The sequence below is a fragment of the Bombina bombina genome, chromosome 6 (genome assembly GCF_027579735.1).
Source record: "Bombina bombina isolate aBomBom1 chromosome 6, aBomBom1.pri, whole genome shotgun sequence".
NCBI lineage: Eukaryota > Metazoa > Chordata > Amphibia > Anura > Bombinatoridae > Bombina > Bombina bombina.
Genome location: NC_069504.1, coordinates 1,057,027,615 through 1,057,053,561, shown reverse-complemented (window position 1 = coordinate 1,057,053,561; position 25,947 = coordinate 1,057,027,615). Strand labels below are relative to the sequence as shown.

General features: G+C 40.6%; 1 protein-coding gene across 1 annotated transcript in view; it reads right to left on the bottom strand.

Moving 5' to 3' along the window:
• The window catches only part of IL17RA (interleukin 17 receptor A), a 144,474-nt gene that overhangs the window by 38,783 nt on the left and 79,744 nt on the right, over nucleotides 1-25,947 (bottom strand). The window contains exons 8-9 of the mRNA XM_053718857.1: nucleotides 21,839-21,913; nucleotides 12,862-12,952 (exon numbers count right to left, since the gene is read on the bottom strand). Of these exons, the coding sequence (XP_053574832.1) occupies nucleotides 12,862-12,952; nucleotides 21,839-21,913 (166 nt within the window). The remainder of the gene's footprint in view (nucleotides 1-12,861; nucleotides 12,953-21,838; nucleotides 21,914-25,947) is intronic.

Here is a 25,947-nt window from a genome sequence, read left to right as displayed (position 1 = left end):
AGAGGGGGAAAGAGCACAAAAGAGAGGGGGAAAGAGAGAGCAAGGGGTGGGACCACTGTAATGCAAAAAATGGCCCGTGTGAACGGGCTTTAGGACTAGTGTTGAAATATTTCATTACATTTCAGTGCTGAACTGTCTGCATGTGTGTAACAACTCTCCTTCAGATACCTGCAGTGTAACCTAGGTTACAAAATGGCAGCACCCATGATTAGAGGGAGGTGCATGAAATGTAATTAGTGTTTAATGTCCATTTACCTATCTATAGGGATGTTCAAAATCCTTTAGAAAGAAAAAAAAAAAAAAAAACATATCTAATCAGTATTAACTGCACCACCAGGCTAAAATTCTAGCCAGTAATAAAGCTAAAATAAATTATTAAAATGTTACATTTATTTAATGATCATTTGTGCAATAAAAATGTAATGTTAAATCATGCAATTAGTTTATGCTTTGGATAGCAGAAAATGTTATAATATCAGAAACTATTACACTGCCCCTACCCGGATACTTTATAATGCTATTGTCTCAGAAAACCATCAAAAAAGTCTAGGAGAACTTTGTAGCTAGATCACATTCGGCTAGATTTAGAGTTTGGCGTTAGCCGTCAAAACCAGCGTTAGAGACTCCTAACGCTGGTTTTGGGCTACCGCTGGTATTTAGAGTCAGTCAGGAAAGAGTCTAACGCTCACTTTGCAGCTGCGACTTTTCCATACCACAGATCCACCTACGCCAATTGCGTATCCTATCTTTTCAATGGGATCTTTCTAACGCCGGTATTTAGAGTCTTGGTTGAAGTGAGCGTTAGAAATCTAACGACAAAACTCCAGCCGCAGAAAAAAGTCAGGAGTCAAGAGCTTTCTGGGCTAACGCTGGTTCATAAAGCTCTTAACTACTGTGCTCTAAAGTACACTAACACCCATAAACTACCTATGTACCCCTAAACCGAGGTCCCCCCACATCGCCGCCACTCTAATAAAAAATTTTTAACCCCTAATCTGCCGACCGCACACCGCTGCCACCTACGTTATCCCTATGTACCCCTAATCTGCTGCCCCTAACACCGCCGACCCCTATATTATATTTATTAACCCCTAATCTGCCGCCCCCAACGTCGCCGCCACCTACTACCTACAATTATTAACCCCTAATCTGCCGACCGGACCTCACCGCTACTATAATAAAGTTATTAACCCCTAATCCGCCTCACTTCCGCCTCAATAACCCTATAATAAATAGTATTAACCCCTAATCTGCCCTCCCTAACATCTCTGACACCTAACTTCAAGTATTAACCCCTAATCTGCCGACCGGACCTCACTGCTACTATAATAAAGTTATTAACCCCTAATCCGCCTCACTCCTGCCTCAATAACCCTATAATAAATAGTATTAACCCCTAATCTGCCCTCCCTAACATCGCTGACACCTAACTTCAAGTATTAACCCCTAATCTGCCGAACAGACCTCACCGCTACTCTAATAAATTTATTAACCCCTAAAGCTAAGTCTAACCCTAACACCCCCCTAAGTTAAATATAATTTAAATCTAACAAAATAAATTAATACTTATTAAATAAATTATTCCTATTTAAAGCTAAATACTTACCTGTAAAATAAACCCTAATATAACTACAATATAAATTATATTGTAGCTATTTTAGGATTTATATTTATTTTACAGGCAACTTTGTAATTATTTTAACCAGGTACAATAGCTATTAAATAGTTAATAACTAATTAATAGCTACCTAGTTAAAATAATTACCAATTTACCTGTAAAATAAATCCTAACCTAAGTTACAATTAAACCTAACACTACACTATCAATAAATTAATTAAATAAAATACCTACAATTATTTACAATTAAACCTAACACTACACTATCAATAAATTAATTAAATACAATACCTACAAATAAATACAATTAAATAAACTAACTAAAGTACAAAAAATAAAAAATAACTGTTACAAAAAATAAAAATTTTTTTTACAAACATTTGAAAAATATTACAACAATTTTAAACTAATTACACCTACTCTAAGCCCCCTAATAAAATAACAAAGCCCCCCAAAATAAAAAAATGCCCTACCCTATTCTAAAATTAAAATAGAAAAGCTCTTTTACCTTACCAGCCCTTAAAAGGGCCCTTTGCGGGGCATGCCCCAAAGAATTCAGCTCTTTTGCCTGTAAAAAAAAAACCATACAATACCCCCCCCCACATTACAACCCACCACCCACATACCCCTAATCTAACCCAAACCCCCCTTCGGTCCAGAAGAGGGTCCGAAGTCTTCATCCAAGCCCAAGCGGGGGCTGAAGAGTGACGTCCATCCTCCGGCTGAAGTCTTGATCCAAGCGGCGGCTGAAAAAGTCCATCCTCAGGCTGAAGTCTTGATCCAAGCGGGCGCTGAAGAAGTCCATCATCGGGATGAAGTCTTCTATCAAGCGGCATCTTCAATCTTCTTCCGGAGCAATCTTCTTCCAGCCGACTCGGATCCATCCTCTTCTACCGACACCTACTCGCCGAATGACGGTTCCTTTAAATGACGTCATCCAAGATGGCGTCCCTCGAATTCCGATTGGCTGATAGGATTCTATCAGCCAATCGGAATTAAGGTAGGAAAATTCTGATTGGCTGATGGAATCAGCCAATCAGATTCAAGTTCAATCCGATTGGCTGATCCAATCAGCCAATCAGATTGATCTCGCATTCTATTGGCTGATCGGAACAGCCAATAGAATGCGAACTCAATCTGATTGGCTGATTGGATCAGCCAATCGGATTGAACTTGAATCTGATTGGCTGATTCCATCAGCCAATCAGAATTTTCCTACCTTAGGAAATCTTGGATGACGTCATTTAAAGGAACCGTCATTCGGCGAGTAGGCGTCGGTAGAAGAGGATGGATCCGCGTCGGATGGAAGAAGATTGCTCCGGAAGAAAGAAGATTGAAGATGCCGCTTGATAGAAGACTTCATCCCGATGATGGACTTCTTCAGCGCCCGCTTGGATCAAGACTTCAGCCTGAGGATGGACTTTTTCAGCCGCCGCTTGGATCAAGACTTCAGCCGGAGGATGGACATCACTCTTCAGCCCCCGCTTGGGCTTGGATGAAGACTTCGGACCCTCTTCTGGACCAATCGCTGAACCCGGTGAGGTGAAGACAAGGTAGGGAGATCTTCAGGGGCTTAGTGTTAGGTTTATTTAAGGGGGGTTTGGGTTAGATTAGGGGTATGTGGGTGGTGGGTTGTAATGTTGGGGGGGTATTGTATGTTTTTTTTTTTACAGGCAAAAGAGCTGAATTCTTTGGGGCATGCCCCGCAAAGGGCCCTTTTAAGGGCTGGTAAGGTAAAAGAGCTTTTCTATTTTAATTTTAGAATAGGGCATTTTTTTATTTTGGGGGTCTTTGTTATTTTATTAGGGGGCTTAGAGTAGGTGTAATTAGTTTAAAATTGTTGTAATATTTTTCAAATGTTTGTAAAAAATTTTTTATTTTTCGTAACAGTTATTTTTTATTTTTTGTACTTTAGTTAGTTTATTTAATTGTATTTATTTGTAGGTATTGTATTTAATTAATTTATTGATAGTGTAGTGTTAGGTTTAATTGTAACTTAGGTTAGGATTTATTTTACAGGTAAATTGGTAATTATTTTAACTAGGTAGCTATTAAATAGTTCTTAACTATTTAATAGCTATTGTACCTGGTTAAAATAATTTCAAAGTTGCCTGTAAAATAAATATAAATCCTAAAATAGCTACAATATAATTATTATTTATATTGTAGCTATATTAGGGTTTATTTTACAGGTAAGTATTTAGCTTTAAATAGGAATAATTTATTTAATAAGAGTTAATTTATTTCGTTAGATTTAAATTATATTTAATTTAGGGGGGTGTTAGGGTTAAGGTTAGACTTAGCTTTAGGGGTTAATAAATTTATTAGAGTAGCGGTGAGGTCTGGTCGGCAGATTAGGGGTTAATACTTGAAGTTAGGTGTCAGCGATGTTAGGGAGGGCAGATTAGGGGTTAATACTATTTATTATAGGGATATTGAGGCGGGAGTGAGGAGGATTAGGGGTTAATAACTTTATTATAGTAGCGGTGAGGTCCGGTCGGCAGATTAGGGATTAATAATTGTAGGTAGGTGGCGGCGACGTTGGGGGTGGCAGATTAGGGGTTAATAAATATAATATAGGGGTCGGCGGTGTTAGGGGTAGCAGATTAGGGGTACATAGGGATAACGTAGGTTGCGGCGGTGTCCGGAGCGGCAGATTAGGGGTTAATAATATAATGCAGGGGTCAGCGATAGCGGGGGCGGCAGATTAGGGGTTAATAAGTGTAAGGTTAGGGGTGTTTAGACTCTGGGTACATGTTAGGGTGTTAGGTGCAGACTTAGGAAGTGTTTCCCCATAGGAAACAATGGGGCTGCGTTAGGAGCTGAACGCTGCTTTTTTGCAGGTGTTAGGTTTTTTTTTCAGCTCAAAAGGCCCCATTGTTTTCTATGGGGGAATCGTGCACGAGCACGTTTTTTAAGATGGCCGCGTCCGTAAGCACCGCTGGTATTGAGAGTTGCAGTGGCGGTAAATATGCTCTACGCTCCCTTTTTGGAGCCTAACGCAGCCCTTCTGTGAACTCTAAATACCAGCGGTATTTAAAAGGTGCGGGCGAAAAAAAGCCAGCATTAGATACGCGGGTCGTTACCGACAAAACTCTAAATCTAGCCGTTAATTTCTTTGATTTATTTTAAAGGGATTGTGATCAACCTCTATGTATTTAATCCCTTTGTAGGGTTTAAACAAAGTTATCTGGCACCAGCAATGCAACAATATTATGCTACAATGTATTAAAGCATGTCATCTGTACATAACAATGGCATTTTAACTTATACGGAGCATGAAGGCTCGCTGGAAACAGAAGTTATGAAGCAGCGGTCTAAAGACCGTTGCTCCATAATCTGTCCGCCTGCTCTGAGGCGGCTGACAGAAATCAACTCAATTGAATGCGATCGGGTTGATTGACACCCCCTGCTAGCGGCTGATTGGCCGCGAATCTGCAGGGGGCGGCATTGCACCACCAGTTCACAAGAACTGCTGGTGCAATGATAAATGCCGACAGCGTATGCAATCTGCTTGGGACCTGAAAAGATTTTGGAATAGTTTGGATTTTGGAATATTTGAACCTGCAAAATGTAACTGCTTGGAGACGGGATAAAACAAACAATATTTCATTGTCTTCATTTGGGGGCAGGGGATACTTTCAGAGCTGATCATGGCCCCTCTCTGCACCTGAAGCCCCTTACAAGGGATGCTGGTGATGTCATAACACTCCAAAAACCAAGAAGTGCTGGGCTGCTTAATAAGATGAGGGGTGAGCAATAAAACCCCTTGATCTTAGCTCCCTTAAAGGGACACTGAACTCAAATGTTTTCTTTTGTGATTCATATAGAGCAAGCAATTTTACGCAACTTTCTAATTTACTCCTATTATCAATTTTTCTTCGTTCTCTTGCTTTCTTTATTTGAAAAAGAAGACATCTAAGTTAAGAAGCCAGCCAACTTGTGGTTCAGAACCATGGACAGCACTTGTTTATTGGTGCTGTCCAATCAGCAAGGACAACCCAGGTTGTTCCCCAAAATGGGCCGGCATCTAAACTTAAATTCTTGCTTTTTAAATATAGATACCAAGAGAATAAAGAAAATTTGACAATAGGAGTAATTTAGAAAGATGCTTAAAATTGCACGCTCTATCTGAATCATGAAAGAAAAAATGTGGGTACAGTGTCCCTTTAAGGCCTAGAACCCCAAAGACCCACCATTTGAAAGGCAATGTCCTGCTGTTTTAAACAGTCTGTGACTTGGGAGTAAAAAACACATAATTTATGCTTACCTGATAAATTTATTTCTCTTGTGGTGTATCCAGTCCACGGATCATCCATTACTTGTGGGATATTCTCATTCCCAACAGGAAGTTGCAAGAGGATCACCCACAGCAGAGCTGTCTATATAGCTCCTCCCCTAACTGCCACCTCCAGTCATTCGACCGAAGACAAGCAAGATAAAGGAGAAACTATAGGGTGCAGTGGTGACTGTAACTGAAAGTTAAAAAATACCTGCCTTAAAATGACAGGGCGGGCCGTGGACTGGATACACCACAAGAGAAATAAATTTATCAGGTAAGCATAAATTATGTTTTCTCTTGTAAGGTGTATCCAGTCCACGGATCATCCATTACTTGTGGGATACCAATACCAAAGCTAAAGTACACGGATGAAGGGAGGGACAAGGCAGATACTTAAACGGAAGGTACCACTGCCTGTAAAACCTTTCTCCCAAAAATAGCCTCCGAAGAAGCAAAAGTATAAAATTTATAAAATTTTGAAAAAGTATGAAGCGAAGACCAAGTCGCCGCCTTGCAAATCTGTTCAACAGAAGCCTCATTTTTAAAGGCCCATGTGGAAGCCACAGCTCTAGTAGAATGAGCTGTAATCCTTTCAGGAGGCTGCTGGCCAGCAGTCTCATAAGCTAAGCGTATTATACTTCTTAGCCAAAGCGAAAGAGAGGTTGCCGAAGCTTTTTGGCCTTTCCTCTGTCCAGAGTAGACAACAAACAAAGCAGATGTTTGACGAAAATCTTTAGTAGCTTGTAAATAATACTTTAAAAGTACAAACCACGTCAAGATTGTGTAATAGACGTTCCTTCTTTGAAGAAGGATTAGGACACAATGACGGAACAACAATCTCCTGATTGATATTCTTATTAGATACCACCTTATGTAAAAACCCAGGTTTGGTACGCAAAACTACCTTATCTGCATGGAAGATCAGATAAGGGGAATCACATTGTAAGGCAGATAACTCGGAAACTCTACGAGCCGAGGAAATAGCTACCAAAAATAGAACTTTCCAAGATAAAAGCTTGATATCTATGGAATGAAGATGTTCAAACGGAACCCCTTGAAGAACTTTTAGAACCAAATTTAAACTCCATGGTGGAGCAACAGGTTTAAACACAGGCTTGATTCTAACTAAAGCCTGACAAAAAGCCTGAACGTCTGGAACATCCGCCAGACGCTTGTGCAAAAGAATAGACAGAGCAGAAATCTGTCCCTTTAAGGAACTAACTGACAATCCTTTTTCCAATCCTTCTTGGAGAAAGGATAATATCCTGGGAATCCTGACTTTACTCCATCAGTAACCCTTGGATTCGCACCAATAAAGATATTTACGCCATATCTTATGATAGATTTTCCTGGTGACAGGCTTACGTGCCTGAATTAAGGTGTCAATGACTGACTCGGAGAAGCCACGCTTTGATAAGATCAAGCGTTCAATCTCCAAGCAGTCAGTCTCAGAGAAATTAGATTTGGATGGTTGAAAGGACCCTGAAGTAGAAGGTCCTGTCTCAGCGGCAGGGTCCATGGTGGAAAGGATGACATGTCCACCAGATCTGCATACCAAGTCCTGCGTGGCCACGCAGGCGCTATCAAGATCACCGATGATCTCTCCTGCTTGATTTTGGCAATCAGACGAGGGAGCAGAGGAAACGGTGGAAACACATAAGCCAGGTTGAAAGACCAAGGAGCATCTATCAGCGTCGCCTTGGGATCCCTGGACCTGGATCCGTAACAAGGAAGTTTGGCGTTCTGGCAAGACGCCATGAGATCCAGTTCTGGTTTGCCTCAACGCTGAATCAATTGTGCAAACACCTCCGGATGGAGTTCCCACTCCCCCGGATGAAAAGTCCGCCTCCCAGTTCTCTACACCTGGGATATAGATAGCCGATAGGTGGCAAGAGTGAATCTCTGCCCAGCGAATTATCTTTGAGACTCCAACATCGCTAGGGAACTCCTTGTTCCCCCTTGATGGTTGATGTAAGCCACAGTCGTGATGTTGTCCAACTGAAATCTGATGAACCTCATTGTCGCTAGCTGAGGCCAAGCCTGAACAGCATTGAATATCGCTCTTAGTTCCAGAATGTTTATTGGAAGGAGTGTCTCCTCCTGAGTCCACGATCCCTGAGCCTTCAGGGAGTTCCAGACTGCCCCCCAGCCTAGAAGGCTGGCATCTGTCGTTACAATTGTCCAATCTGGCCTGCGAAAGGTCATACCTTTGGCCAGATGGACCCGAGATAGCACCAGAGAAGAGAATCCCTGGTCTCTTGATCCAGATTTAGTAGAGGGGACAAATCTGTGTAATCCCCATTCCACTGACTGAGCATGCAGAGTTGCAGCGGTCTGAGATGTAGGCGGGCAAACGGCACTATGTCCATTGCCGCTACCATTAAGCCGATTACTTCCATACACTGAGCCACCGAAGGGCGAGAAGTGGAATAAAGAACATGGCAGGAATTTAGAAGTTTTGATAACCTGGTCTCTGTCAGGTAAATCCTCATTTCTACAGAATCTATTAGAGTTCCCAGAAAGGAGACTCTTGTGAGAGGGGATAGAGAACTCTTTTCTAAGTTCACTTTCCACCCATGCGACCTCAGAAATGCCAGAACTATGTCCATATGAGACTTGGCAATTTGGAAATTTGACGCCTGTATCAGAATGTCGTCTAAATAAGGGGCCACTGCTATGCCCCGCGGTCTTAGGACCGCCAGAAGTGACCCCAGAACCTTCGTAAAGATTCTTGGGGCTGTAGCTAACCCAAAGGGAAGAGCTACAAACTGGCAATGCCTGTCTAGGAAGGCAAACCTGAGAAACCGATGATGATCTTTGTGTATCGGAATGTGAAGATAAGCATCCTTTAAATCCACTGTAGTCCTGTATTGACCCTCCTGGATCATAGGTAGGATGGTACGAATAGTCTCCATCTTGAATGATGGGACCCTGAGGAATTTGTTTAAGACCTTGAGATCTAAGATTGGTCTGAAGGTTCCCTCTTTTTTGGGAACCACAAACAGATTTAAATAAAATCCTTGTCCCTGTTCCTCCTTTGGAACTGGATGGATCACTACCATAACTAGGAGGTCTTGAACACAGTGTAAAAATGCCTCTCTCTTTATCTGGTTTGCAGATAATTGTGAGAGGTGAAATCTCCCTTTTGGAGGAGAAGCTCTGAAGTCCAGCAGATATCCCTGGGATACAATTTCCAACGCCCAGGGATCCTGGACATCTCTTGCCCAAGCCTGGGCGAAGAGGAGTGAAAGTCTGCCCCCTACTAGATCCATTACTGGATCGGGGGCCAATCCTTCATGCTGTCTTAGAGGCAGCAGCAGGCTTTTTGGCCTGCTTACCTTTGTTCCAAGTCTGGTTAGGTCTCCAGACTGATTTGGACTGGGCAAAAGTTCCCTCTTGTTTTGTATTAGAGGAAGTTGATGCCGCACTCGCCTTGAAGTTTCGAAAGGCACGAAAATTAGTCTGTTTGGCACTTGATTTGGACCTATCCTGAGGAAGGGCATGACCTTTTCCTCCAGTGATATCAGAAATGATCTCCTTCAAACCAGGCCCGAATAGGGTTTTCCCCTTGAAGGGAATATTAAGCAGCTTAGACTTTGAAGTAACGTCAGCTGACCATGATTTAAGCCATAGCGCCCTACGCGCCTGAATAGCAAAACCAGAATTCTTAGCTGTTAGTTTAGTCAAATGAACAATGGCATCAGAAACAAAAGAATTGGCTAGCTTAAGTGCTCTAAGCTTGTCAAGTATATCATCCAATGGGGTCTCTACCTGTAAAGCCTCTTCCAGAGACTCAAACCAGAAGGCCGCAGCAGCAGTGACTGGGGCAATGCATGCAAGGGGCTGTAGAATAAAACCTTGTTGAATAAACATTTTCTTAAGGTAACCCTCTAACTTTTTATCCATTGGCTCTAAGAAAGCACAACTGTCCTCGACAGGGATAGTAGTACGCTTAGCTAGGGTAGAAACTGCTCCCTCCACCTTAGGGACCGCTTGCCATAAGTCCCATGTGGCGGCATCTACTGGAAACATTTTCTTAAAAATAGGAGGGGAAGAGAACGGCACACCTGGTCTATCCCATTCCTTAGTAATAATTTCTGTAAACCTTTTAGGTATTGGAAAAACATCAGTGTAAACAGGCACTGCATAGTATTTATCCAATCTGCACAATTTCTCTGACACTGCAATTGTATCACAGTCATTCAGAGCAGCTAAAACCTCCCTGAGCAACACGCGGAGGTATTCAAGCTTAAATTTAAATGTTGACATATCAGAATCAGGTTGAATCCTCTTCCCTGAGTCAGAAAAATCACCCACAGAAAGAAGCTCTCCTTCCTCAGCTTCTGCATATTGTGAGGGGGTATCAGACATAGTTACTAAAGCGTCAGTATGCTCTGTATTCCTTCTAACTCCAGAGCTGTCTCGCTTTCCTCGTAACCCAGGTAGTCTGGATAATACCGCTGACAGTGTATTATCCATGACTGCCGCCATGTCTTGTAAAGTAAACGACATGGGCGCGCTAGATGTACTTGGCGCCACTTGAGCGTGAGTCCCTTGAGCAAGATTCAAAGGTTCTGACACGTGGGGCGAGTTAGTCGGCATAACTTCCCCCTCGTCAGATTCCTCTGGTGATACATTTTTTAAAGACAGAATATGGTCTTTGTTACTTAAAGTGAAATCAGTACATTTGGTACACATTCTAAGAGGGGGTTCCACCATGGCTTCTAAACATAATGAACAAGGAGTTTCCTCTATGTCAGACATGTTTAAACAGACTAGCAATGAGACCAGCAAGCTTGGAAAACACTTTAAAGCAAGTTAACAAGCAAAAAATAAAAACAGTACTGTGCCTTTAAGAAAAATAAAAAAGGTCAGAATTTGAAAAACAGTGAAAAAAAGCCGTAAATCAAACACAATTTTTACAGTGTGTATAATAAGCTAACAGAGTATTGCACCCACTTGCAAATGGATGATTAACCCCTTAGTTTAAAAAAACGGATCAAAAAAACGATAGACGTTTTTTAACAGTCACAACAAACTGCCACAGCTCTGCTGTGGCCCTACCTTGCCATACAAACGACTTTGGAAAGCCTAAAAACCCTTTAGAGGTAGTCCTATAGCATTCAGGGGACTCCTTGAGGGAAACTGGATGTCTCAGTCTGCAAAAGTTACTGCGCAATAAAGCGTGAAATTAGGCCCCTCCCACTCATGTCTACACAGTGGGAGTCCTAAGAAACCTATTTTAAGACAAATTTAAGCCAGCCATGTGGAAAAAAACTAGGCCCCAATAAAGTTTTATCACCAAAACATATATAAAAACGTTTAAGCACTCCCAGCAAACGTTTTATATGACAGGAATTGAAAAATAATAAGAGTATTACCTCTAACAGTAAGCATGATACCAGTCGCTGTTAAATCACTGTAATCAGGCTTACCTTAAATAAATCTGGTATCAGCAGCATTTTCTAGCATTTACATTCCTCTAGAAAAAAATTAAACTGCACATACCTCATAGCAGGATAACCTGCACGCCATTCCCCAGCTGAAGTTACCTCTCTCTTCAGTTATGTGTGAGAACAGCAATGGATCTTAGTTACAACCTGCTAAGATCATTAGAGACCACAGGCAGATTCTTCTTCTATTTTCTGCCTGGGACTAAAATAGTACAACTCCGGTACCATTTAAAAATAACAAACTTTTGAATTGAAGAAAAAACAACTACTTTTCACCACATCTCTCTTACTGCTTCCATGCTTGTCGAGAGTTACAAGAGAATGACTGGAGGTGGCAGTTAGGGGAGGAACTATATAGACAGCTCTGCGGTGGGTGATCCTCTTGCAACTTCCTGTTGGGAATGAGAATATCCCACAAGTAATGGATGATCCGTGGACTGGATACACCTTACAAGAGAAAATACTTTTTAATAGGAAATACAATTAAAAAAAACACAACCAACCAAAAACACACAATTTTTGCATGCTGGGGGTATCTAAGCATTTATAATAGGTCATCAAAAGGAACAATATACCCTCATAACCCCTTGTTTCAATGCCCAGACGTCTCTATTTAAAATAGAGCCCCTATATAGGAAGGAAAAGCCAGATGATCACTGTTGTTGCCTGGCACAATTAAATGTGCAGCTCAAAGTTAAATTAATATGCACCAAGGCCCTTATTTATATGAGGATAATTCTTTTTTTGACAACAGAGTTTAGAAAAACAACAACTCACTTTTGTTTACAACCTTGTTAAAATTTTAATAAAATATGCATTTTTTCACACTTTTTGTAGTAGATTTCTCATGTCAATATGTACATAAAATTATGGTATAATTTGAATCTGCTGAAAAAAAGTATATAGCTTTTGTGGGTTTCTCAATGAAAAATGACTTCAAGTAGTGCCTAAATGTGACTAGAGCCCAAAAGCTCCAAAGCAGCTCAGCTGTAATAAATGCCTCAGCAGCTAAGGGGTTAAAGCACAAAGATGTCAGTACAACTGTGCTTTTTCCACAGTGAAGAAGACTAAAACAACCATATAGGAGATTCATAAAGTGAAGCTGGGCTGAATTGGTATTAATGACATCCAACAACAAAAGACAGAGATTATGGTCACGCTGGACTAAACCTAAGATCAACCTTTAGGCGATTCTGAATACTTTTGTCCACCACGAATCTAAAAAACACCATCACAAAAATAAATAAATAAAAAAAATTCAAAACAGGCCTGGAAAGCTGGACTTTGAAACTACTGGTCAAAAATAAAAAGCACGTTACTTTGACAGATTGGGTGACCACTTCTCAAAACCTCCAAAATGTAACTTGTGAAATATTTACAGCCTAGAAAGGCAGTTTTGTGAAACAGGGTCTAATTTAGCCATCACTATCCAATCATTTATACCTTTATGCAGTGCTACAGGACATGTTTGTATTGGGCAGTGCTGAGAGGATTGTCTATTGACTCACCAGCTAGATAAGAAGTGGGTTCAGGTGTACATTCTGGAGTGAATATGTATCGTTTACAGTCATTTTCACATTTTGGATTACTTGGCTGAATCTGAAATTAGAGAGAATAACACAATATGGTGTTAGAGGGAGAAAGACATTAAATGGATCTCATCAGAAGAGAAGTGGTGGTCTAAGAGATAGAGACCTTTGGTATAAACAAAACCTTGTATAAAAGATGTAGCTATGTATATAGAGGATGCAAACACAATTCAGGACCTCACACTTAAGTCCCAAGATATACAGTCCAGCAGAAATAATGGCAGCACTCCAGGAATTTACTAATTATTCCAGTTTATTCAAACATCTCCAAATAACAAAAAGACAACAAAGTTTCATGCATCACCCATTAATAATGTTGCATCATGATTAAGTGCTGATGCCCGAAACATTGTTGTCTTTTTGTCATTTGGAAATGTTTGAATAAACTGGAATAATTGGAAAACTCCTGGAGTGCTGCCGTTATTTCTACGGGATTATAAACAAACCTTGCTCAGCATTTTCTGCAAACACTTTCTGTGGACATTTCTTTATTTCCCTTAGCGATGATTATGAGAGAGCTGGAAAGCAAGCTATTTTAAAGAAGGTAAAATGCTCTTCTGTTCTGACCTACTGGCATCTAAGCAACTAGCTGGTTTATTATATCACATTTGTTTGACTCTTTCTTGCATCATTTACAACAAAGGGAAAGGATCAGATGGACAATGTATTAAGAGTTTATTCAGTTTAGATTTTTTCCGCCCATATGAAAAAAAAAAAAAAAAATACTAGAACTTTCCGTAAAAACAATGAAAGATGGGACAGTGCTTTAAAAGGCTAACAACACGAGTTGCCGTCCGGTAATCCTGTCTGTGGTCTGCAGTTCGATTGCATTAACTTTTTATCGCGACCAAGTCGACCATCACCATTATACTTATATTGCAAGTATCTTCTTTTTATTGTTGATTTTATATTGTAAATTATTTTACATGCATGTTCTGATTTATGTGGTTTTACATATTGCAACCTTTTTTAAAGTAAATGCAGATAAAATCCATATTTGTGTAGCTTGTAAGGCTTTTAAAGCGCTGTCCCATCTTTCATTGTTTTTACTGAAAGATCTAGTATGTATCATCTGTTTGTATTTAGGATACCTGCTCAAAAACAATTGATAAGAATTACACAAAGTGTATAAGTATCTTTTTATAATATTGTTTCATTTACAAGATAAAGAAACCTTTTAGGAGCCACATCTATTTTTGGAGTATATATAATCTCAAGGCACTCTCAATTTAACCCTTTGAGTGCTAAGCAATTTCCCATTTGAGGATGTGTTTATTTAAAAAAAATAAAAAAAAAATAAATAATATATAAATATATATATATATATATATATATATATATATATATATATATATATATATAAATATATATTATATAACATTCGAAAGGTTAGGCGATTACCTTTCCAATGGTGGGACTTGGGGTTCAGTAGCTGCTTAGATGCTTGAGATACATGCTTCTAAGCAGCATGCCCCCATTTCCCTATACTGTCCATTGTAATTTCTCAATAAAGTAGTGCGGTGACGTCACCACGCAAAACATGAAGCCCCGGCGAGGACTGTCACTATACAAGCCGGATTGCCGGGGGGTGGGAGTCGATGGGAGCCCCCAGATTGCTTTCAAGGTGAGTGAGTGCTAGCGATGGCTCTGAGCCATCGCCAGCACCTGACTGGAAACATTTGCGATGGCTCAGAGCCGTCGTTAGCACTTGGTTTAAGATCAATGAAAAGAAAAAAAAAAAAGTGATGTGAAATTTAAAAGAACATGGAACCCCAACTTCTTCCTTCATGATTCAGATAAAGGCATACGCATACCATGAAGCTTTTTGGGATACAGAATCTCAAGGGGGAGATTGAAGTCAAAGGGAGATGCAACCCAATTTTTTTTTTCATGATTCAGATACAGTGAACAATTTTAAACAACTTTCCAAATTTATTTATATCATCAATTTTGCTTTATTCTCTTGGTATCCTTTATTGAAGGAGCAGCAATGTGCTACTGGGAGGTAGCTGAACACATTGGTAAGCCAATGATAATAGGTATATATGTGCAACCACCAATCAGCAGCTAGCTCGCATATTCTGAGCCTACCTTGGTATACTTTTTAACAAAGGATATCAAGGAAACACATTTGCAACAACCCTCTAGATATCTGCAGTGTTACCTAGGTTCCAAAATTTCAGCACCCATAACTAGAAGTGCATGAAGTGTGTTTAGTGAAACATAAAATTTGCACTCTTTCCTAAAATATCTTTAGACTTATGAAAATAAATTAAAGGGCCACTAAACCCAAAATCTTTCTTTTATGATTTAGATAGAGAATACAAATTTAAACAACATTACAATTTACTTCTATTATTTATTTTGCTTCATTTTTTAGATATCCTTAGTTGAAGAAAAAGCAGTGCACATGGGTGAGCCAATCAAACGTGGCTTCTATGTGCAGCAAACAATCAGCAGCTACTGAGTATATCTAGATATGCTTTTCAGCAAACAATATCAAGAGAATAAAACAAATTAGATAATAGAAGTAAATTAGAAAGATGTTTAAAATTGCATTCTCTTTCTAAATCATGAAAGAAAAAAATGTGGGTTTCATGTCCCTTTAAGAGCTCCAGTGTAATGCATTGCAGCCATTTTTCTACTTAAACTTAAATGCAGAGGGGGCGGGTAGAGTAAATATTTGGAATTAGAGTTTCCAATCGAAAACTGAAACACAGCATTCCTTGCATTTTTTTTTAGTTTCAGAGAGAACTTAAACTTTGACAATGACATAAATAATTTGTCACTTAATTTTCCTTTTTTTTGCGATATAAAAAACATAATTTATGCTTACCTGATAAATTTATTTCTCTTGTAGTGTAGTCAGTCCACGGGTCATCCATTACTTATGGAATATATCTCTTCCTAACAGGAAGCTGCAAGAGGATCACCCAGCAGAGCTGCTATATAGCTCCTCCCCTCACATGTCATATTCAGTCATTCGACCAAAGCAGACGAGAAAGGAGAAACCATAGGGTGCAGTGGTGACTGGAGTTTAATTAAAATTTAGGTCTGCCTTAAAGACAGGGCGGGCCGTGGACTGACTACACTACAAGAGAAATAAATTTATCAGGTAAGCATAAATTATGTTTTCTCTTGTTAAGTGTAGTCAGTCCACGGGTCATCCATTACTTATGGAATACCAATACCAAAGCTAAAGTACACGGATGAAGGGAGGGACAAGGCAGGAACATTAAACAGAAGGAACCACTGCCTGAAGTACCTTTCTCCCAAAAATAGCCTCCGAAGAAGCAAAAGTGTCAAATTTGTAAAATTTTGAAAAGGTGTGAAGCGAAGACCAAGTCGCAGCCTTGCAAATCTGTTCAACAGAGGCCTCATTTTTAAAGGCCCAGGTGGAAGCCACAGCTCTAGTAGAATGAGCTGTAATCCTTTCAGGAGGCTGCTGTCCAGCAGTCTCATAGGCTAAACGTATTATGCTACGAAGCCAAAAAGAGAGAGAGAGGTAGCTGAAGCCTTTTGACCTCTTCTCTGTCCAGAGTAAACGACAGACAGGGAAGAAGTTTGACGAAAATCTTTAGTTGCCTGCAAATAGAACTTCAGGGCACGGACTACGTCCAAATTATGCAAAAGTCGTTCCTTCTTTGAAGAAGGGTTAGGACACAGAGATGGAACAACAATCTCTTGATTGATATTCCTGTTAGTAACTACCTTAGGTAAGAACCCAGGTTTAGTACGCAGAACTACCTTGTCTGAATGAAAAAATCAGATAAGGAGAATCACAATGTAAGGCAGATAACTCAGAGACTCTTCGAGCCGAGGAAATAGCCATCAAAAACAAAACCTTCCAGGATAACAGCTTAATATCAATGGAATGAAGGGGTTCAAATGGAACGCCTTGAAGAACATTAAGAACTAAGTTTAAGCTCCACGGCGGAGCAACCGTCTTAAACACAGGCTTAATCCTAGTTAAAGCCTGACAAAAAGCCTGAACGTCTGGAACTTCAGCCAGACGTTTGTGTAGAAGAATAGACAGAGTAGAAATCTGTCCCTTTAACGAACTAGCAGATAAGCCCTTTTCTAAACCCTCTTGTAGAAAGGACAATATCCTAGGAATCCTAACCTTACTCCATGAGTAACTCTTGGATTCGCACCAATATAAATATTTATGCCATATCTTATGGTAAATTTTTCTGGTAACAGGCTTCCTAGCCTGTATTAAGGTATCAATAACCGACTCCGAGAAGCCACGCTTTGATAGAATCAAGCGTTCAATCTCCATGCAGTCAGCCTCAGAGAAATTAGATTTGGATGTTTGAAAGGACCCTGAATTAGAAGGTCCTGTCTCAGAGGTAGAGACCACGGTGGACAGGACGACATGTCCACTAGGTCTGCATACCAGGTCCTGCGTGGCCACGCAGGCGCTATCAGAATCACCGAAGCTCTCTCCTGTTTGATCTTGGCAATCAAACGAGGAAGCATCGGGAATGGTGGAAACACATAAGCCATGTTGAAGACCCAAGGGGCTGTCAGAGCATCTATCAGCACCGCTCCCGGGTCCCTGGACCTGGATCCGTAACAAGGAAGCTTGGCGTTCTGGCGAGACGCCATGAGATCCAGATCTGGTTTGCCCCAACGAAGAATCAGTTGAGCAAAGACCTCCGGATGAAGTTCCCACTCCCCCGGATGAAAAGTCTGGCGACTTAGAAAATCCGCCTCCCAGTTCTCTACGCCTGGGATGTAAATCGCTGACAGGTGGCAAGAGTGAGACTCTGCCCAGCGAATTATCTTTGAGACTTCCAACATCGCTAGGGAACTTCTGGTTCCCCCTTGATGGTTGATGTAAGCCACAGTCGTGATGTTGTCCGACTGAAATCTGATGAACCTCAGAGTTGCTAACTGAGGCCAAGCTAGGAGAGCATTGAATATTGCTCTTAATTCCAGAATATTTATTGGGAGGAGTTTCTCCTCCTGAGTCCATAATCCCTGAGCTTTCAGGGAGTTCCAGACTGCGCCCCAGCCTAGAAGGCTGGTGTCTGTTGTTACAATCGTCCAATCTGGCCTGCGAAAGGTCATCCCCTTGGACAGATGTGGCCGAGAGAGCCACCATAGAAGAGAATCTCTGGTCTCTTGATCCAGACTTAGTAGGGGGGACAAATCTGAGTAATCCCCGTTCCACTGACTTAGCATGCACAATTGCAGCGGTCTGAGATGCAGGCGCGCAAATGGTACTATGTCCATTGCCGCTACCATTAAGCCGATTACTTCCATGCACTGAGCTACTGATGGGCTTGGAATGGAGTGAAGGACACGGCAAGCATTTAGAAGTTTTGATAACCTGGCCTCTGTCAGGTAAATTTTCATCTCTACAGAATCTATAAGAGTCCCTAGAAAGGGAACTCTTGTAAGTGGTAATAGAGAACTCTTTTCCACGTTCACCTTCCACCCATGCGACCTCAGAAATGCCAGAACTATCTCTGTGTGAGACTTGGCAGTTTGAAAACTTGACGCTTGTATCAGAATGTCGTCTAGGTACGGAGTCACCGCTATGCCTCGCGGTCTTAGTACCGCCAGAAGTGAGCCCAGAACTTTTGTAAAGATTCTTGGAGCCGTAGCTAATCCGAAGGGAAGAGCTACAAACTGGTAATGCCTGTCTAGGAAAGCAAATCTTAGGTACCGATAATGATCCTTGTGAATCGGTATGTGAAGGTAGGCATCCTTTAAATCCACTGTGGTCATGTACTGACCCTCTTGGATCATGGGAAGGATAGTTCGAATAGTTTCCATTTTGAATGATGGAACTCTTAGAAATGTGTTTAGGATCTTTAAGTCCAAGATTGGTCTGAAGGTTCCCTCTTTCTTGGGAACCACAAATAGATTTGAATAGAATCCCTGCCCGTGTTCCGTCCGCGGAACTGGGTGGATCACCCCCATTAGTAAAAGGTCTTGTACACAGCGTAGAAACGCCTCTTTCTTTATTTGGTTTGCTGATAACCTTGAAAGATGAAATCTCCCTCGTGGAGGAGAAGTTTTGAAGTCCAGGAGATATCCCTGAGATATGATCTCCAACGCCCAGGGATCCTGGACATCTCTTGCCCAAGCCTGGGCAAAAAGAGAAAGTCTGCCCCCCACTAGATCCGTTTCCGGATAGGGGGCCCTCTCTTCATGCTGTCTTGGGGGCAGCAGCAGGTTTCTTGGCCTGCTTGCCCTTGTTCCAGGACTGGTTAACTTTCCAGCCCTGCCTGTAACGAGCAACAGCTCCTTCCTGTTTTGGAGCGGAGGAAGTTGATGCTGCTCCAGCCTTGAAGTTACGAAAGGCACGAAAATTAGACTGTTTGGCCTTTGATTTGGCCCTGTCCTGAGGTAGAGCATGGCCCTTACCTCCCGTAATGTCAGCTATAATTTCTTTCAAGCCGGGCCCGAATAAGGTCTGCCCTTTAAAAGGAATATTAAGCAATTTAGATTTAGAAGTCACGTCAGCTGACCAGGATTTAAGCCATAGCGCTCTACGCGCTTGGATGGCGAATCCGGAGTTCTTAGCCGTAAAGTTTGGTTAAATGTACGACGGCATCAGAAACAAATGCGTTAGCTAGCTTAAGTGCTTTAAGCTTGTTCATAATTTCATCCAATGGAGCTGTGCGAATGGCCTCTTCCAGAGACTCAAACCAGAATGCCGCCGCAGCAAGTGACAGGCGCAATGCATGCAAGGGGCTGTAAGATAAAACCTTGTTGAACAAACATTTTCTTAAGGTAACCCTCTAATTTCTTATCCATTGGATCTGAAAAGGCACAACTATCCTCCACCGGGATAGTGGTACGCTTAGCTAAAGTAGAAACTGCTCCCTCCACCTTAGGGGACCGTCTGCCATAAGTCTCGTGTGGGTGGCGTCTATAGGAAACATTTTTCTAAATATGGGAGGAGGGGAAAAGGGCACACCAGGTCTATCCCACTCCTTGCTAATAATCTCTGTAAGCCTTTTAGGTATAGGAAACACGTCAGTACACACCGGTACCGCATAGTATCTATCCAACCTACATAATTTTTCTGGAATTGCAACCGTGTTACAATCATTCAGAGCCGCTAATACCTCCCCTAGCAATATGCGGAGGTTCTCAAGCTTAAATTTAAAATTAGAAATCTCTGAATCCAGTCTCCCTGGATCAGATCCGTCACCCACAGAATGAAGCTCTCCGTCTTCACGTTCTGCAAACTGTGACGCAGTATCTGACATGGCTCTCACCTCATCCGCGCGCTCTGTCCTTAACGCAGAGCTATCGCGCTTGCCTCTTAATTCTGGCAATTTAGATAATACTTCTGTCATAACAGTAGCCATGTCTTGCAAAGTGATTTGTAAGGGCCTCCCTGATGTACTTGGCGCCACAAAATCACGCACCTCCTGAGCGGGAGGCGAAGGTACTGACACGTGAGGAGAGTTAGTCGGCATAACTTCCCCCTCGTTGTCTGGTGATAATTTCTTTACATGTAAAGATTGACTTTTATTTAAAGTAGCATCAATGCAATTAGTACATAAATTTCTATTGGGCTCCACATTGGCCTTTAAACATAGTGAACAAAGAGATTCATCTGTGTCAGACATGTTTAAACAGACTAGCAATGAGACTAGCAAGCTTGGAAATACTTTTCTAAATAAATTTACAAGCAATATAAAAAACGCTACTGTGCCTTTAAGAAACACAAAAAGCTGTCACAGTTGAAATAACAATGAACCAAAATAGTTATAGCAACCAATTTTTCACAGTAAATGTATTAAGTTAGCAAAGGATTGCACCCACCAGCAAATGGATGATTAACCCCTTAATACCCAAAAACGGATTAACAATTTAATAATTAACGTTTTTCTCACAGTCAAAACACACTGTCACAGGTCTGCTGTGACTGATTACCTCCCTCAAAATGAATTTTGAAGACCCCTGAGCTCTCTAGAGACGATCTGGATCATGGAGGATGAAGTAGACAGATTGTGACTGAATTTTTACTGCGCAAAAAAGCGCTAAAATAGGCCCTTCCCACTCATATTACAACAGTGGGGAAGCTCAGAAAACTGTTTCTATGCAGAAAACAAAGATGGCCATGTGGTAAAAATCATGCCCCAATAAGTTTTATCACCAAGTACCTCACAAAAAACGATTAACATGCCAGTAAACGTTTTAAACATACATTTGAAAAGTTATGAATTGTTATTAATAAGCCTGCTACCAGTCGCTTTTACTGCAGTTAAGGCTCATACATTATTTCAGTATTAACAGTATTTTCAGAGTCAATTCCATTCCTTAGAAAAATACATTCAGTGTACACACACTCATCAGCCTAATACCAGTCGCTATCACTGCATTTAAGGCTGAACTTACTTTACATTGGTATCAGCAGCATTTTCTCAGTCAATTCCATTCCTCAGAAAAATAATTACTGCACATACCTCATTTGCAGGGGGGCCCTGCATGCTATTCCCCTTCTCTGAAGTTACCTCACTCCTCAGATGAGAACAACCAGTGGATCTTAGTTACGTCTGCTAAGATCATAGAAAACGCAGGCAGATTCTTCTTCTAATGCTGCCTGAGAATAAACAGCACACTCCGGTGCCATTTAAAATAACAAACTTTTGATTGTAGAAATAAACTAAGTTAAAAAACACCACAGACCTCTCACAGCGACCTATCTAGTTAGGCTGCAAGAGAATGACTGAATATGACATGTGAGGGGAGGAGCTATATAGCAGCTCTGCTGGGTGATCCTCTTGCAGCTTCCTGTTAGGAAGAGATATATTCCATAAGTAATGGATGACCCGTGGACTGACTACACTTAACAAGAGAAAGGTCCTTTAAACATTTGTAGTCAAGAGGTTAAGGTTACCATTGCATTTAACAAATACCTTACCTGCACATTGTACCAGCAGATCGGACTTGATGGTATTAATGGGAATGAGACATTCACCCGCCGAGAACACTCTTCCTGTGAGAGGAAATAAACAAAAAAACGCCACAAATAAATCAGAATGATCAAAGGACACTGCATATATAATTTACAAGAATGTACTTTAAAGATCATCTATTTTAGGAAATGTATTACTTACAGATAGAACAAGGTTTATTTATTTGTTTATGAAAGATCATGACTGATGTGATCTTTTAACGTTCAGTTGAGCTTGTTTTGCCAAACAGAAGCAGAATCCACATTAAGAAATACACTATATGGCCAAATGTATGAGGACCCCTGACCATCACACCTATACAATCTACCAGCCACCACTCTTCTTGAAGACTTTCCACAAGATTTTTGAGTGTGTCTGTAGGAATTTGTGCCCTTTAAGCCAATAGAGCATTTGTGAAGCCAGGCCCTAATGTTAGACGAGAAGGTATGGCTCGCAATTGGAGTTCCAATTCATCCCAAAGGTGTTTAATAGGACTAAGGTCAGGGCTCTGTGCAGATCACCGTTTCCTCTCCCATCAAATGCGTCAAACCACATCTTCATGGTCACAGTCATGCTGGAACAGGAAAAGACCTTCCCCAAACTGTAGCATTAAGGTGATTCATACGGGAAATAAGGGACCTAGCCCAAAACCTGAAGAACAGTCCAAACCATTATCCCTACTCCATCAAACTTTACAGTAAGCACTACACATTCCAGAAGGTAGCATCCTGCTGGCATCCGTCACACCTAGATTCTTCCATCAGACTTCCAGATAGTAAAGCGGGATTCATCACTTAAGAGAACAAATTTCCACTGTTCCAGAGTCTGGTGGTGGCATGTTTTACACCACTCCAGCCAAAAACGGGCATTATGTAAGGCTTGTGTACAGCTGCTCGGCCAGGACAACCAATTTCTTAAAGCTCCTTTCTCAGTTTTGAACTCTGTATTGAGTGATGCAACAGATGATTTTTACGCACTATTCACTTCAGAATTTGGCAGTCCCATTCTGCAAATTTGTGTCGTCTACTACTTGGTGGCTCAGCTACTGTTGGACATAGACTCATTAATTTCACAGTAATAGCATATTTAAATACATTGAGCTCTTCAGTACAACTATTATACTACCAGTGTTTGTCTATAGAGATTTCATCTCTATGTGCTAGACGTTATGCACTTGTTAGCTATGGATGTGGCTGAAACACCTGAACTCAACTACTAATAGTCCAACAATCAGCTTAAACTTGAGTCTTGCATCAAATATAACGTTTATTGGTCAAAACCAACATGTACAGAGAAGTCACAGACAGGAACACCTGACGCATTTCGCACATGAGCTTCATCAAGCCATTCTGGAGGCGGAGAGGAGGAGCACAAACCCACCTTAACAAAGGAGTTTGGCACCGAGTGGGGAACCTGATACGTCAACAGGAGGGGTTGAATACCTGGCCTGAACCGAACAGCAGTGAGGTTTTTCCTCTCTCTCTACTTTTGGCATTGACAAGCATAGGTAAATTTTATACTCCGCCTTGAACCCTTTGGCTGATGGTGACTTTTATTCGAGCTCATAGTGCCTCCTACATTTACAATAACATGTGTAGTGGATTATTGAGCATTTTCGGAACGGTCTGCATTGTTATTTACTTTGGACCGACATTACAGAGTAACTTTTACTGATGAAGAGTATTTGATCTACTTTGGGACTAAAGTTTTTATCCGGCCATTTCTAAATATTTTTCTGATGTCTCAAATACTAATAGGCATTTCCACATACTTTTGGCCAAACAGAGGCCCAGATTACGAGTTTTGCGTTAGAGGCTGTGCGGTGTTAACGAGCAGTTTTCTCTCACTGCTCACTTACATGCAGCGCTGGTATTACAGGTTTTTACAAACCCGGCGTTAAAAGGCAAGAAGTGAGCGTTGAGCAAAATTTTACTCATTAACGCACTCCAATACCAGCGCTGCTTAAGTCAGCGGTGAGCTGGTCGTATGTGCTAGTGCACGATTTCCCTATAGGAATCAACGGGGAGAGCCGGCTGAGAAAAAGTCTAACACCTGCAAAAAAGCAGCGTAAAACTCAGTAACGCAGCCCCATTGATTCCTATGGGGAAACAAAATTTATGTCTACACCTAACACCCTAACATGAACCCTGAGTCTAAACACTCCTAATCTTACACTTATTAAACCCTAATCTGCCGCCCCCGACATCGCCAACACCTACATTATTCTTATTAACCCCTAATCTGCTGCCCCCAACTTCGCCGACACCTACATCATATTTATTAACCCTTAATCTGCCGCCCCCAATGTCACCACCACCTACCTACACTTATTAACCCCTAATCTGTCGCCCCCAACGTCACTGCCACTATAATAAACATATTAACCCCTAAACCGCCGCACTCCCGCATAGCAAACACTAGTTAAATATTAACCTCTAATCTGCCGTCCCTAACATCGCCGCCACCTACCTACATTTATTAACCCCTAATCTGCCGCCCCCATCGCCACCACTATACTAAATGTATTAACCCATAAAAATAAGTCTAACCCTAACCCTAACACCCCCTAACTTAAATATAATTAAAATAAATCTAAATAAAATTACTATAATTAACTACATTATTCCTATTTCAAACTAAATACTTACCTATAAAATAAACCCTAAGCTAGCTACATTATAACTAATAGTTACATTGTATCTAGCTTAGGGTTTATTTTTATTTTACAGGCAAGTTTGTATTTATTTTAACTAGGTAGAATAGTTACTAAATAGTTATTAACTATTTAATAACTACCTAGATAAAATAAATACAAAAGTACCTGTAAAATAAAACCTAACCTAAGTTACAGTAACACCACACTATAATTAAGTAAATTAACTACATTAAATACAAATCCCTAAATTAAATTAGCTAAAGTACAAAAAAACTAACACTAAATTACAGAAAATAATAAACAAATTACAAGATATTTAAACTAATTACACCTAATCTAATAACCCTATCAAAATTAAAAAAATGCCCCCCCCCCCCGAAATAAAACCCTAGCCTACACTACCAATAGACCTTAAAAGGGCCTTTTGCGGGGCATTGCCCCAAAGTAATCAGCTCTTTTTACCTGAACCCCCCCCCCCCACCCAACAGTAAAACCCACCACCCACACAACCAACCCCCCAAATAAAATACTATCTAAAAATACCTAAGCTCACCAGTTAGCTCTTTTGCAAGCCCAAACCCTAACCTAAAAATAAAACCCACCCAATACACCCTTAAAAAAAACCTAACACTAACCCCCTGAAGATCGACTTACCGGGAGAAGTCTTCATCCAAGCCGGGCCGAAGTCCTCAACGAAGGACTTCGGGCTATTAGATTAGGTGTAATTAGTTTAAATATCTTGTAATTTGTTTATTATTTTCTGTAATTCAGTGTTTGTTTGTTTTTTGTACTGTAGCTAATTTAATTGTTGTTAATTTAGTTAATTTATTTAATTATAGTGTAGTGTTAGGTGTTATTGTAACTTAGGTTAGGTTTTATTTTACAGGTACTTTTGTATTTATTTTAGCTAGGTAGTTATTAAATACTTAACTATTTAATAACTATTGTACTTAGTTAAAATAAATACAAACTTGCCTGTAAAATAAAAATAAATCCTAAAATAGCTACAATGTAACTATTAGTTATATTGTAGCTAGCTTAGGGTTTATTTTATAGGTAAGTATTTAGTGTTAAATAGGAATAATGTAGTTAATTATAGTAATTTTATTTAGATTTATTTAAATTATATTTAAATTAGGGGGTGTTAGGGTTAGATTTAGGGGTTAATATATTTAGTATAGTGGCGGCAACGTTGGGGTGGCAGATTAGGGGTTAATAAATGTAGGTAGGTGGCGGCGATGTTAGGGACGGCAGATTAGGGGTTAATATTGAACTCGTGTTTGCTATGCGGGAGTGCGGCAGTTTAGGGGTTAATATGTTTATTATGGGGGCGGCAGATTAGGGGTTAATAAGTGTAGGTAGGTTGCAGCGACATTGGGGGCGGCAGATTAGGGGTTAATAAATATAATGTAGGTGTCG